Source organism: Papaver somniferum, chromosome 11 (assembly GCF_003573695.1).
Source record: "Papaver somniferum cultivar HN1 chromosome 11, ASM357369v1, whole genome shotgun sequence".
Classification (NCBI taxonomy): Eukaryota; Viridiplantae; Streptophyta; class Magnoliopsida; order Ranunculales; family Papaveraceae; genus Papaver; species Papaver somniferum.
The window spans coordinates 62,208,500-62,224,243 of record NC_039368.1 but is presented as its reverse complement, the minus strand read 5'-3'; the positions used below and the strand labels follow the sequence as shown (position 1 = coordinate 62,224,243).

At 36.2% G+C, this 15,744-nt stretch overlaps 1 protein-coding gene across 1 annotated transcript; it reads left to right on the top strand.

Moving 5' to 3' along the window:
* Nucleotides 1-11,519: 11,519 nt before the first annotated feature.
* Nucleotides 11,520-12,529, top strand: LOC113324470. Its single transcript, XM_026572790.1, has 4 exons — nt 11,520-11,603; nt 11,858-11,937; nt 12,046-12,269; nt 12,357-12,529. Exons 1-4 carry the CDS (start codon nt 11,520-11,522, stop codon nt 12,527-12,529), a joined length of 561 nt encoding a protein of 186 aa, XP_026428575.1.
* Nucleotides 12,530-15,744: the final 3,215 nt, after the last annotated feature.

Here is a 15,744-nt window from a genome sequence, read left to right as displayed (position 1 = left end):
AGGTTAGTGCAAACTACCTTCAGTACTTGGATCCGTTGGAAGATGTCTATAACTATTCTTGGGGCACCGTGGTAATGGCACATTTGATGACGGAGATGATAAGGGCCTTTAAGGCTAAAAAAAACCAATTTGTCGGGAATTTCACTCTACTCCAGGTAATTTTGTTTTTAAACTTATGTTCTTATGTATATTGTTCACATGTACCCTTATCATGAACTTAGAAACAAAATTTATTGATTCTTATATGTATCATTCCACATTGGTATAGGTGTGGGCTTATGAACACTTCCCAACATTGTTCAAGGACTGCCCCTTCTTGAAGATCACACACATTGACGACCCCGAGGAGCCTAGAGCCAAGAGATACGAGTTCAACAATATTCCGAAGCCCGGTAACAATCATCGACTTATCGATATGAGATTGGCTCTGGACGCGAGGAGTACCAAAGATGTTGTATTCGATACTTACAGGGAGGCTAGAGGAAACCACCAACTTTTGAGGTTTGGTAACGTTGCATTTTACAATCGGCAATAAACTTATCCAATCTATTTTCATACATATCCTCGGTAAGAGACCAATAAACTTTCTCCCAATCTCTTAGAAATTCCAACCACTTTTTATGATTTTCCTCATGTTCTTTGTCCACTCGCTCTTTGATCTTGCCTCTCTCCTCTTCTTCTTCTTCGGGTGATAGTTTTTTCTTGCGAACATCTTCCTCTAGTTGAACAATCATTCTCTTCTTAATATCCGTCTTTGTGGGTTCAAACAAGGCATGACAGGTTTTTATCACATTATTACGTATATGGTATGTACATAGGAAATTTTGTGCATCTGGGAAGACGTCGGATATTGCATTCATTAATGCGTCATCTTGATCGGTTATGATGACCCTCAGAAGTTGATTTTCCGAAAGAATCTTTTCAATTGAGGTAATGCCCAATGATAATTATAGTCCCTCTCGTTTTCTATTAAACACCAAGCCAATGTGAATGTTACCTTTTCCGATGTGTGCCCCACGATATTGAACAACAGCATATTGTATTTGTTTATCTTGTAGGTGCAATCCATCATAAGAACACCACAAAATGTATGAGCCAATTGTGAAAGCAAAGGATGCGAAATGAATATTTGAAGGGGCTTTTCGTCCGACCCTCTTTCAATGATACGGGTGTAGTTGTGATCCCAAACTATCTTCTCAAATTCTTGCATAACGCTCCTCCCTTACCATTCCACCCTTCTAATACTTGCTTGTGCGCTATAAATTGTACTTAAAGAAGACACGTTCGTCCGATCTTTTTCCTTGAAGCTTCTGAGAATTTATCTCGGTTTGATAAATGCTTTGGTCAATCTCTTTACATCCTCAATTTCATGAGGTTTTAGCTTTGCAACTAGGGAGTGACCAACAGAATCTTTCGGATCCTGGTGGTTATGACGGCCGAACCAAACCGCACAATCCCATTCTTTGTTGTTGTCATTTAATTGGAATACATGCTTAAAGGGGCAATTATCCTTCCTCGTATGAGTCTTGTATACCCTATTAGTCTTCTTTGAATATACATAATACTTTCTCTTGTGGCTATCCTTCTCCTTGTATTGCCCACTTCTCTCGCAAACCATCTCAAAACGGCGTTTTGAACTTTGGATATTCCTCACTAACACATACATGTTCTTAAGAGCCGTCTCTTTAGCGCAAGCAATTGCTTCCTTTGGATCTTTTATTCCCTACATAAAGACAACAATGAGAGATTATAAGGTTCATTACAAGCAATCCATTAGTAATATTCAAGATACTAGGTGAAAAGAATTCTTTGGTAACATACCGGAGGCGTTTTACAGTATTCCGACGTATCCCGACCGAGCGGTTTTGCATTTGTTGGATCAATATATGTCACAACCTAAGGATCGTACGAAAAGAAAATAAATTAGGTCCAAAAAAGAAAATCAAATACTATGCCGGTACAAGGTTACGGCATGCTCGATCACAGTCCCGTCATAGTCGAACTGCACTGAAACTGAAGACCAATTTTGAGACTCTTCCAACATTAACATTATATTTGAAATCAACGCCGGAAACAGTGGTGCCGGCATGCTAGTAATCTAAGGGACCACGCCGGTATACGGTTCCGGCATAACACATAATTAATATACCATGCCGGTTTTTAGCTTTGGAAAACACTCCTTCCTGTATGTTTTTTTGGTAGGTACCGACATGGTAACGTTAAAAATGAACAACGCCGGCATACGTGCAAGCATGCTCGTTATCTATGGTTCCAAACCGGTACAGTGTTCCGACGTAGTAGTTAATTAATTAACTATGCCGTAATTTGGCTTTGGAAGGAACTGTTTCCTGTATGTTTTTCATGCAGTACCGACATGGTAACCTTAGAATTTAACCATGTCTGTAGCATATTTTGTAGAATATTCCTTGGTAGATAAAAAGTAACTTTTGTACCGGCATAATTTTTTGGTTGCGTACTATGCCGGTATTTGTTTCAAAATGGGGGATATCGAGCTTCCGGCAGGGTCGTAGTATGAATTCTATGCCGGTATTGTTGGTTCCCGCATTGTATTCATACTGAGACCATGCCGGTACCGAGCTTTTTCAGCAGCAAAAATAGTGGATTTAAAGAAGAAAAAAAAAAAAAAATTTCAACATATTCGCAGCTGTACCTGAGTATTGGGAGTGCTTATATGTTCAACTAGTTTACTCTATTGGGTTGGTTCTTCATGAAACACTTCATGCTCATAAAAATCATGATTCAAAGGTGTTGGTTCCACAAAAATTTGCATTGTGAGTTGTTGGCATTGGATGAAGATTCAAGATATGCTCCTTGTTGTAGTTGAGCCAAAGATTCAGCAGCAGCAATTCTCTCTTCACAATCATCCTCCATTTTCACCAAAATAATTTCCCTCTCAAATTTTATTTCTCTCCTCCTACTCTCATCCAAACACAAATAATAATACACACACTAATCATTTATCAAAATCTTATGATTTTATCAAAATAATAATACACACACTAATCATTTATCAAAATCACTCATCTTGGTTAGTGAGAGATAGATTAGGAATTACCTAAAATACTTAGATAGGGGGTGATCCTTATTTGATATTTGGATCCCGTTTTTGTCATTTTCCTATATTTCCCGATTAGTTTCAATATCCCCAATCGCGCGTTCTTTTTTAACCTAGGCCTAAATGAGGCTACTTTTGTACTCCAACAAAAACAACACAATGCCTTATGAAGCTTGATATTATCATATATCCGAAAGACAAAAGCAAGAACCCCTCCTCACAGGACACTATTTCCCCTCTCTAAACTAGTTCGTTTTTACTGTTTACACACCACAACCAACCATTTCTATCTCCCTTCAATCTCTCTAGCTCTCCCCATCCCTTCTGGTAGATAACTTCGCATATTAAAAAAAATTCCTTTTTAAATCCTTTAAACAATTCCCATGATATGATTTACTACTACTTCCCGGCAAAAAAAAAACTACTCCTAAAATGCAAATCTAAAAAGTTCAAACTAGTCAAATATAATCCTAGAATAAATACTAATTTGTTGTAGGGTCTAAGGCCCATAGATGTGTCTAGAGTTTTCCTTACATGTATATAAAGATATTACAGATATGTAATTTGGCTTATGAGCAATAAGAAACCTTCTCCTTCTTTGCCTCTTTCTCTTCTCCTCTATGATTTACTGCAACACGTTATAGTGCACGAACTCGATCATGGCTATGACCGATTTTTTTTTCCATTTTTTGAATTCAATAAAAACAACAGTAGAGAGAAAATCTCAAACAAACCAAGATACCAGAATCAAAAGTTCCAGATCTGCAAGGAACTTTCGTCAATGAATACTTTGTCCCATAATCTTTGTGTCTTGACGAAAAATTCTCCTCGTCAGCAACTGAATTAGGAGATTCGTAAACAAAAAGCTATAAAGATAAGTATCTCATTCATAATACTCTATATCTAGATCGCAATCTTCGAGTTTTCAATAAGAAAACGATTTATAGAAATTTTGGGTTTGTAAATAAAACCCAAAACTTTGATTTACTATTTGAGAATTTGATTCATTTCTTAATTAATCTCTTCATCTCGGTGTATTTTTCGAATGAAAAATCTCACAAAAAAAAAAGAAAAAGAAAAATATCATTAGTTCTTGATAAAATTTCTTTCAAACTTTTGATATATTGTCTCGATCTAAAATCGGGATCTAGATCCGTATTCAGCATCTTTTGGTCTACGTTACCCATATAATCGATTTCAATATCATGAGATTTCATTTTCCCGATCTAAAATTGAACTATTCATGAAAAAAAATTAGTAATTTATATATTAAATTAGATGGAAAAAAAAATGTAGTCACAAAAAAATGATATCTAATGAAAATCTTATTCTTGAATGGTTTCTTTTCAGAAATATTGAACAAAACCCCATTAATGATGGAGTCGTTACATCAAAGTGCAACAAGAGGTGAACTCTTTCAAGAGTAAGATGAAAACTCGTCAATCTGCAAATCTACTAAATCAAATGAAAGATAAGTATTCATTATTCTTTAATTACTTACCCTTTTACATTATAATCACCCGACTTGAATCAATTGGAAATACACATGGCAACACAACTTACTTTTTATCTTTAATCATTAATTTTGAACTAAGCTTTTGACATCAAAAAAAAAATAGCTTGTTTGTCTTCATATGATGTAATTTGTGATTCTGGTGAACAAATTCTATAGTGAGAAAAATGATGCAGAACTTAACACGTATGTAGCAACTACATGCAATACTTATACTGCTACCTTCAGGACTTAACACGTTTATAGCACCTATGTGCAGTACTGTTGCCTTCAGAACTTAACACGTTCTCGTCCTGATATTGTCCACAATCCAGTAATAAAAGTGGCGTTGTTCCAATCCGAGTCTGTATGTTCTGGATCGGTCCTCCTACCTTGTCATGTTCCAGTTCTGGCCATGTTCTGTTGCTGCCTGGTTTTGGGACGTGCGTGGCTAAAGCTGTTCCGGTTCTGTATATATACAAGGGGAACCAAAGCTCAAAGGTATGTAACTATAAAACAAACATGGGTTCTGAAATCGAGTGCTTGTTAGGCTTATTTATTTGTTCGTAGAACACACCAAGTTTTGTTTATTTTTTCCTTAAGATAAGTCCACATCATATAAACGGTTAATTTTAAATTATGATTGCTTATCTCGATCATTAAGAATTTTGTCTTAATGCTATTTAATATGATATTGGCTATGGTTGAATGATGTTTTTTTTTGTTCAATTGGTTGTACCAACTCGATCCTAATGTATTCATTTGAGGTATAAAAGTACTTGAGAACCATTGTTGCATACATGATATTTTCTCCCTAAATTTGAATGTTCAGTGGGATGTAATCCACTTGATCGACTATTAGTTTCAAAAGATACATAGAAAATAAAGTTACATGTATTCTAATTTTTGTGAAAGAACTCACAAAAGGTGATATGAGTCAGAAAATTTCCATTTTTCTACTTCATCCATTATACTAACGAACCAGCATATGTTGAAGTATGACAATAAGAGAACTATCTTTAGTAATGTATTCAACCTAACGTAAGTGGTTGACATGTGTAGTGAGGTTGTCTTGGCCCGTTGAGATAAAGAAATTTATCAAATTAAGCTAAATGTAACAAAAATTGAAAATGGAAAGAACCCCGAAGTAATAAGGGTTAGACGTAATGACTCATAAAGCATGAGAAATGGGACATATATATCATGGGATGAAGCTAAAAATGTAAACTGCAGCTAGTTATAGGTGTTGGTATATACAATGTAGTGTGTGTAACATAGTAGCAACCAATTTTCACATCAACTTTAATGGCAACAAGAACTTTGCCTAGCCAATTTACTATTTAATTGAACTAGATCAAATGTGTGCGCTTATGGAATGGAAAGTACATCATCCCCACGAGACATATATTCTCTAAAGCACTTGGGATATATCTGGATGAAATGTAACATATATTCATTCTAAAGTAATTGAGTTGAATCCAATTTTTGTTACATAATAAAACCACACCACTTATTAAATCTCTCAAGACTCAATGTCTAAGCTCTATATGTACTAAAGGATAATCACATCTTGTTAAGTGCAAAGGGTGTTCATGTGTGAACTATTACCTACCTTTTGGAAAACTAAGAATGGAGTTGATTGCATCTATAAATTATTTATATTAAATGTGGAAGGAAGCATATTCTTAGAAAATTAATGTGTCAATCTAGTGAAATGCAAATCATTGGACTTGAATTACTGAATCCATTTTAACCCCAACAATGAATCGATTGGGATTGATTCATAAAGACTTTGACATAAACATAAGGCACATTGGTTGTGACACGATGTTCCGTTTTGAAAGTAATAACACGGGCACCACTTCATGTGAGTGTACAAGACAATGAACTAGTATAATGCGAAGTTACGACATCTATCACAATCAGTGATTTCTAAAGTTACTAGATTTGCACTGCCTCTCCTCATTATGATTTAAATTAATAAAGCACGTCACTCATCTTACAAAGTGTTTCTATGGTAAAACATGATTGAGACCATCCTGTTTTACTTAGATGCAAATGGAAAATAACTCATTCTTCAGAGAAATAAAGTGTTATTAGTGAACATATATCCATGCAGAATGCAGACAATTCAAGTGATTTATGGCTCTGGTGGATAATTCGACGCGCTGAATCGATTATTACTCACAAAAAACGATGTGTTTAATATTTTTTAAGAAAATTCCTAGCACATATTACATACTGCAAAATGCAAAGGCTCGCCATCCTTGTTAATGCTAGAGAATTTACATCAAAAGGAATCGATGAATATTGCATATTTAATATGATCAATATAAAGCATCTTATACCTAATGGTCTCGCGGAGGCTACCATCAAAGGTTACAGATGGTGTCTAAGAAATAGGTTACGCGTACATACCTACCTTTAAATGCTTGGGAAATATGCAATACTAACGCATCTTTACTTAATTCGTTTTAGAACCCAATATTAGTCATCCTTTTCTGCGTACCAGTTGGTAACTGGATTTAAGCATGACGTTCGTGTTCTTACGCATTTTTGGTTGAACTATATATGTGCCATTACGACTCCACATCGTACTATGATGGGTCTTCAAAACTGTTAAGTATTTATGTTGGAAATGAGTTCCCAACAATTATCTGCATTTTAAAACTTTTGGCAAGAGATTTCTCACCGCTAGATTTGCGGATTATCACTTTAATGAGACAGTCTTCCCGTCGTTAGGGGAGATAAAAAAAAATGTATTTTCTAAGGGAACTACAGGAATTGTCGTGGTGTGTTCCCACCGTGTCTCATATTTATTCTTGTACTCCACAAATGTAAATGTGAAGTGACAAATAATAATCGATTTTCAAAATGTACACTGATGTCGCTGAAGTGACAAGATCACACATACCAACTGCAAATATTCCTGCAAGGTTAGAAATCCTCGGTATGGGGTACACCATAGACTAAGGTATTGCAACTACACTTGGTGGAAGTGTAGTTGAGGCTGTGGATCCATAAAGGAAGATGGAGAGACCACCAGGTTCGATCAATGCTCACCTAGAAAGGAAGTAGATGAGTAAGGCACAACCTAATTTGTATCATTAATGAAATCATCTCATTTGATTGTCTCTGACTATGTCCATGAATCAATACTGGAGGACGCTCCGAAGTTTAATGATTCCAGAGAACAATGAAATTCCAAAGGATTATGAGAACACACACGAGTTAATGGAAAGATCGTGCGATCATATTAATGATTATTTTTGTATATAGTTGCTTAAGGAAATAGAGCTCGATGAGATCGAACCATGCTTCTTATTGTTTAATTCAATAAATAACATATTTGGCCTACACAATCCAAGTAGAACTTAGTTCTTTGGAAAATATACGGGTATTTGGTGTGGTAGTGCTAACCAACCAAGTGTAAAGCCTATTTGACATACATAATAAATTTGTCACAAAGAATAATGAGAAGAAAGTAGTCTTAAAGTACAAAGACTCGCCTTGTGGCGCGAGGTTTCTCACAAAGCCCTGGAATTGTTCTATTGTAATGAATGTTATAGAGTTCCGCTACTTAGTTAGCTTGGTAATTTCAAAAGGACTTGAAATGCAGCATATGTATGTGGTCGTTACGTATCTCTGAATGAATCAAGAGATAGAAGATATTTACAAAAGTACTTGATAGACTTTTGTTGCCCAAATCAAGTAACTCTAAACAACAGAGTGCGCTAAAAATTAGATAGAATGTTCACTTATAGATTGAAGCAATCAGGCGGAAGTGGTATACCCGTCTAAATGGCTATTTGATTTGGAGGGGATAGACAAATAAGTTATTTTTGCTTGCGTATTCACAAGAAAGTTTTTGATTTGGAATTGTAGCTATCTATGTCGATGGTAAAGATATGATGGGTGCTTTTGATGTGATAAGAGACGTTAAAAGCTATTTGAAATCCGAATTTGAGATGAAAAATCTGGGGAAAGCTCGACCGAATACTGAGCTTGTGGTATATTATTCCACCAGTTTGCATACGTCTAAAGTTGTCAGGCAATTTAACAAGAACATGCATCCTGCTAGCACTCCCATGGTTAGTCGAGGTCCAGATCTAAGTAAGTGACCATTTCGTCTAAAGGAAGATGACGAATATGTGTTGGGAGATAAAATTCTCATATCTAAGTACAATAGACGCATTGTTGTACTTAGTATAATAATGTACTCGATTAAATTTTACATCCTCAGTGAACTTGTTAGCTAGATATAGCTCAGCGCCAACACAATGTCATTGAAAAGGTATAGTGAATGTAATCATGTACTTCAAAGTAACCATTGACATAAATTTATTTTATCCCTGCAAATACATAAAAAGGAATGCTAACGAAAGTGCAATCCTAGGGTTGTTGATTATGAAAGAATGATAATATCTTCTCCAACGAAAGTAATCAGGGGAAGATATGATAGACTATTTCCTAAGTCATTACCGATATTCAGTTCGAAAAGTACGTGACTAAAGGAACTGTCTGGAACAACTCTGAAAGTAATCATGAGGAGATGCCAACATCAGGAGGAGGATCCAAGGATATGATGTCGACATATTTTACTTCGAAATTGAAGTTGTGTTGTAATCTTTTTCCCTTCGATCGAGAATAGTTTTTCCCACAGGGTTTTGTCACTCGACAAGGTTTTTAGCGAGACAACACTAGAAAACATCAAGTGTGTTGAACGTTGCAGACATAAAGATCACGTTGATATTACTAAAAATATATGAATCAAAGAAATAAAACGTGAGAGTCTGTTAAGCAACGTAACTTCCAGAATCAACAACAGGGTCTTATAAACATTCAAGTTACAAAAGTTAAGTGTGGTAAACTCCTTTTGACTGCATTAGACTAATGGAAATTGTATAATATCAGGGGGAACATCTAATAGTGTGTTGAACTATTTTCCTTCACCGAGGTTACTTTTTCCCACAAGGTTTTGTTACTCGGCAAGGTTTTTAATGAGACAACAACAAATACCGAGAATTAATTTCCCAACTAAGGCTATTATCTTTCCCACAAGGGTTTTCTGCCTTAGGAGTTGTGAAGCAACCAATCAACTTCAACGAAGTAAAGTGATCATCTGCAACAGATCACCTTTGCTTGCATCTGTCATGTTGTACTCTTTTCCCTTCGTCAAGGTTTTTTCCTACTAGTTTTTTCCTTGTCAAGGTTTTAATGAGGCAACATATTCGAGTCCAACTACGTTCTAAGTTTGCTTAGCATTGTATTTTTTTTCTTTAGCTCAGGTTTTGTCCCTATGGGTTTTCCTGGCAAAGTCTTAACGAGGCAATTGACTTAGACTAGTCGGTCCTTGAAAATCGTATTGCATGTGATGAAATACATGTAAAGTACGAGATAACATGTGAAGTACCACATGTGAATAGTTGTACCAAGGTTTTGTCCCACTGGGTTTTTCCTTATCAAAGTCTTAATGAGGCAATTGATTTCGGCACAAGTCATCAAGGAGAGGACGACATTTGAAGAACTACATTCGACGCACTATATGTGAAGCACTACATATGAAGTCTTATTGGACCGCACAAGGGGGAGTGTTGTAGGGCCTACGACCCATAGATGTGCGGCCCAACTAGTTATACCTAGGGTTTTCCTTACATGTATATAAAAATATTACAGATATGTAATTTGGCTAATGATCAATAAGAAACCTTCTCCTTCTCTGCCTCTTTCTCTTCTCCTTTATGATTTACTGCAACAAAATTTGAGTTTATTTTTTTCCTGCTTACTAGCTTTCTCTTTTATAATGTATTGTGTATGTGTAAGATTGATCCGTAATTTAATTTACTTTTGTACTTCTTCTTGGCATAGGAAAATGAAGGCTCCTCTGAAACAACATGATGCTCGAATCAATACTGGCTATGTTCCTTATGGTTGTATTTTTTCGAAGATTCAAGCAAATCTTCGATTGCGGGAAAGGCTAAACCGTCATCCTCAATCATTAAGAAGAGATCTCTTTCATGTACAGGTCGCCGTGATACTTTTATCAGACTTGTTCGTGGTAGAAGGGCTCGGGAATACTATTTGATAGTTTTATCGCGAGCAAAGATGCTCAATCTATACACACTGCCAGTATTAATAGACTACTCATTGGGTACCGATGTAGAACGAATGCTTCTTAGGTTATTGAAGATTTACAAAAATTTGGTTATCTTTGTCATTTTAGTTTTAGAATCTGCTTTAGGACTCATCGCGTTGTGCTCTTTTCCTTCGTCGGGTTTTTATCCCTTTGGATTTGGGTTTTCCCTGTCAAGGTTTTTAACGAGGCAACAAATGCGTGTCCAACACCTTTCGGTGGTTGTATCATTTACCTTCTATTGTTTGCACTTTACTTTTTATGTAATTCTTAGCTATAACTCTATTGTAATCACGGCTGCTAACGCCTTAAGTTAGCTTTCTAATGAAATATCTTATTCACAAAAAAAAAAATCTTAGAATAAAAGAAAATAACAGACAATAAACTTTAAAAAGTATTAAATTTATGCATTGAAACTAGTAGAAATTATGTTGATAACAAAAAAATTAATTCTTTTGTTGATACAAATGCATCATTAATTATAATGTAAGACCTTAATCAGTGACTCAATTAAAAGTAGAAACATCAAAATACAAGAAAAACGCTATGTTTGGTTTGAATATATCCCAGAAACCGAAATACTACTTCTTATGGGTCAAAGTCAAATACAATTAACGTTCACTAGCACCTTTATACTCCTATAGCCAAGAGAGAAGAGGAGGAGAAATATACTGAGAGATTTGATTCACAGCCAGTCAGAACAAAACTAAAGTGAAACTGCTCTTCCTTATTATTATAGAGTTTCACAGCCTCAAACCATATAGGAAATGAATCCTAAGCAAGTGTCTCACTATAATCACAGCAAGTAAAGGAAGAAGATGGAATTATCATCAACAACATCTTCTTCACTATTGCATTTCTTCAAGATAATCCTTGATCATACCATTCAAGATAAACGACTGGTAAGGTTTTAGTACTAAAATTCTTCCTACAGATCCATTCCTTCTTTTAGATTTCTTCTCCGCAAGTTGCAAAAAAACAAAATATTCATCTGAATCAAATGAACACAAATAAAGAGAGCTAATAGACGGAGTCCGTTCTGATCCTTCCTATTCGTTTGTTGTTAGATTAATATTTCACTTTGTTAGAAATATGAGTTTGTTTTTCTTCTCTTAAGTTTTACTCGTAAACTGGATATAAGTTGTAACTGTGACAGGATATCCCGAAAGAATTTCTTAAGAAGTTTGAAAATGAACTGTCTGACACTGCAACCATCGAGGTTCCTAGTGGTTCAATGTGGGATATAATATTGGCGAAAAGACGAGGTGCGATTTCGTTTGAGAAAGGTTGGAAGAAGTTCATGGAGTTCTACTCTATTTCTGTTGGACATTTTTTGGTTTTCAGATATGAGGGGGATTCAAAATTTCATGTTCTTATATTCAACACGACTGCGACTGAGATTGAATATCCAGATTGTTCAATAGTACATAACTTCCGAAACAATTATAAAGATAAAGCTCTAGTAATCAATCTCGATTCTTATAGCAGTGATAGCAACAATGGAACTTCTTCCCAAACTGAGTCTTTATCAAGTAGTGGCGGTCATGTCAGTCTGAAAACTGAACCAGGTAAGTTTTTCAACATCAAACTTAAACATGTATGGCTTATCTTGGCTTGCTGTATTGCGTTATTGTTTATTCTGTTTGCAAATGCAGCTGATGAACATGATATTCTTAAACAAAGGAAAGTGTTTTCCAATACTCTTAATACTGGAAGATCAAGTACTTCATGGGTAACACAATCAAAGGCACTTGCAAAAGCCAAGGAGTTTAAGTCTGAGAAACCATTCTTCATTGCCATTATGCCCCCATCTTCTGTAAAAAACTGATATTTGGTAATCTTTTCAACTCGAGAGCATACATGTTTCGTGATTTATCTTAATACATTGTTCTTAAGTTTGAGTTAAATTTAATTTTGACACTGTCGTTCAAGATTTGCCCAAGGAATTGGTGATATGAAATTACCAGAATCTATAAATTAATTGCTTAAAACTTCTGCAGATATCCCAACCGTGATTTATATTAATGAACATATGGCATTGGAAGGTCAAAGTATCTCATGTCCACTGTTCTGTTAGAGAAATGTATGCTTAACTTCCTGTAAATTTATGGTTGCCCATGTCAATTTCCTTTTCAATGCAGAATGTACCGGTGGCTTTTAAGCATCCATATTTGCAACAGAAAACTACACTTGTCAATCTAAGGGTTGCGGATAGGAAGTCTTGGAATGTCAAGTTAATTTTTTCAGAGAAATATTAGAGAAGAATACTATGCAAGGGTTGGATGAAGTAGTTTAGTTGTTGTTTTTTCTCCTTTTTTGGATTATACTCACTTTGGATCGGGATTCATGAAGGAAGATGATGGTTAAGTAAGCAACAGTAGCAATACCAAATGATGATCAATTGAACAAGTAGCAGAGGCAGCAGCAAGAAAGAAAATTGTCTCACAGAAGAAGAGAGGAGTAAAAGAAAAGAAAAGAAACTAACTTTTCTTAAAAATTGATCAATAAATAGGTAGAAGAAGGTGACCGGTTGAAAACAGGACGTGACGGTAACAATGAAGATGACACGTGTAGAAAATAAACTGAAATTACAGAAAAATGTCGGTAGGATGGAATTTGAAAATATAAGCATGTGCGATGAGGCAAATTGAAACTCATTTCGCACATGTGTTATATGCGAGCAAAAGACAATCAGGTGTGTGCGAAGGTAGTCGCTCAGGCCAAGATGCGGTGACGTATTGAATGATGTCATCTTAGTCACGAGTAAAATGTGAAGATCTGTGCGAAGCTTGTAGAGTCTGCGAATATAACTAATGTACATGTGCGATAATAACGCACATGAATTCCGAAAATAAAGGATCTCTTAGCTGTCATCCACTATGTAATACCCTATATAAAGAGTAGATGGTCCATGTAAAAGAATAGAGTTCTTTTAGAATCCCTGGTCAAGAAATCAGGAGAGAGAAAGATTGTAGAGAGAGTGTAAACTTAAAGTTTCCATTATCTTGTAATTGTTCTTGTGATCTTGATTAATAAAGAGATGATTTACATTGAGATTGGTTGATCATTGTTAGATTCTCGTACTTGTGTGGTTGTAGGATTTCCTGCAAATACACCTTCTTTGATTGATTGATTGGACTTGCTACTACTGGTTGGCACAGAGATGAGACCTATGCATCTTTTGGAATAAAAAGCCCATTTAATATCCCAAGGTGAATGTGGTGGTAGTGACCTAAGGGCAATTCCTATGGCAATCACCAAATCCATTTTTTTGTTCATCCACGTGGATAAACAAACTGCGTTTTCCACTATGGTAAAGGACTGGGCGTTAGACAACTAAGCGCGCGACCGTAATAGAAACGCTAGCGATCGTGGGTAAACCGCCGGCGCTCGTCGCACGAACGCTGGCGTTTGTAATAGAAACACTGGCGTTTGAACCAAGGTCGCCAACGACTACTTTTCAACAGCCACCGGAAAGGCTAGTTTCTACCGGCTAGTTTTTTCCTCCATAAATATGGCTCGAGTTTGATCTTACAAATTCACAACAATATTTCATCCGATCAATCTTTTTTTTCAATTGCTTTCAATTTTCAACCATGAATTCTGATTTTGATTCTTCTGAGGAGGATATGGAGATGGATGACATGTTGTACGAAAAAGATAAGAAACGTGTATGGAGTTTTTGCATCAAATGGATGAAGATGCAGATCAAGATAGAAGAAGACGAAATTTTATGTTGCAATTACAAACCGGGATCATACCAAAGCCTTTAGAGCCATATGAAGTTGCGACTAGAAGATGGACGTGGCGGAATCGACATTTTTACCACGAAAAGATGATGCATGATTATTTTAATCATGACTGTGTGTATTCCGATGAGAATTTTCAGGGACGATTCCGCATGGGCCGCAACTTGACGCAAAGGATTATTGCCGAGCTTTGTCAGGTATAACCTTTATTTAATTATCAGTATGATGCACGACATATACGAGGCTTTAGTCCCGAACAAAAGGTCAATGCGGCCCTCCGTATACTTTGTTACTGGGTACCAGCAGATTCCACGGATGATTACATCCGTATTGGGAAAACAACCGCCTTTAGGTATCTCAAATTGTTTTGTGAAACAATATTTGAGCATTTTGGTCCAACCTTCTTAAGAAAGCCTACTCAGGAAGATGTTCAAAGAATAACTGCAGAAAACACCGAGAGGGGTTTTCCAGGAATGCTAGGTAGTCTTGACTGCATGCACTGGACGTGGCATGCGTGTCCGGTAGAATGAGCAGTCCAATATAAGGGTCATTATCCAAAACCAATTGTAATTTTGGAAGCTTCATCTACTTATGATTGTTGGTTTTGGCATGTCTTTTTTGGACTCCCGGGTTCAAATAACGATCTCAACGTTTTATATAAGTCACCATTGTTTGAAGATCTTAAGAATGGGCTCGCGTCGCACTGTAATTTCACCATCAACGATCATCACTACACTCAGGGTTATTATCTAGCAGACGAAATCTATCCAGAATGGTCAACTATGGTTCAAGCTTATAAACAGGTAGGCTTTGGTCCGACGACTTCGAAGGATATGCAGTACTTTAACACACAACAAATGGCATGCAGAAAGGATGTTGAACGCGCTTTTGGCATATTGAAAAGGAAGTTTGCCATCATAGCTGTCCCGGCGCGCTTTTTTGATATTCAAGAAATGAACAAAATTATGCTGACTTGTATCATTCTGCATAACATGGTCATTGAAGAAACCATGCATGACCAAACCTGAACTAGTTTTCCAGATGAAAATTTGACGCCGAATCTTGTGGTGGAGCATGGGCGTCCGGAAAGAGAATATAGACTTGCCACTAACAGACTCCACAATCGGGGAATCTATGCATAACTAAGACAAGATTTAACAAAGCACCTTTGGGCTTTAAAAGGAGCAGCAGACGGTGCGGGGGGGGGGGGGGAGGTAGAGGTAGAGGGAGAGGAAGATAAACGTGTACAATTGAGGCAATTATATTTAAAATTTGTTATTTAATTATTATGTTT

Coding starts and splice junctions, on each gene's coding strand:
- LOC113324470 (XM_026572790.1), top strand. CDS start 11,520: ATGGAATTATCATCAACAACATCTTCTTCACTATTGCATTTCTTCAAG. Junction 11,604..11,857: donor CCATTCAAGATAAACGACTG/GTAAGGTTTTAG, acceptor TAACTGTGACAG/GATATCCCGAAAGAATTTCT. Junction 12,270..12,356: donor CAGTCTGAAAACTGAACCAG/GTAAGTTTTTCA, acceptor TTGCAAATGCAG/CTGATGAACATGATATTCTT.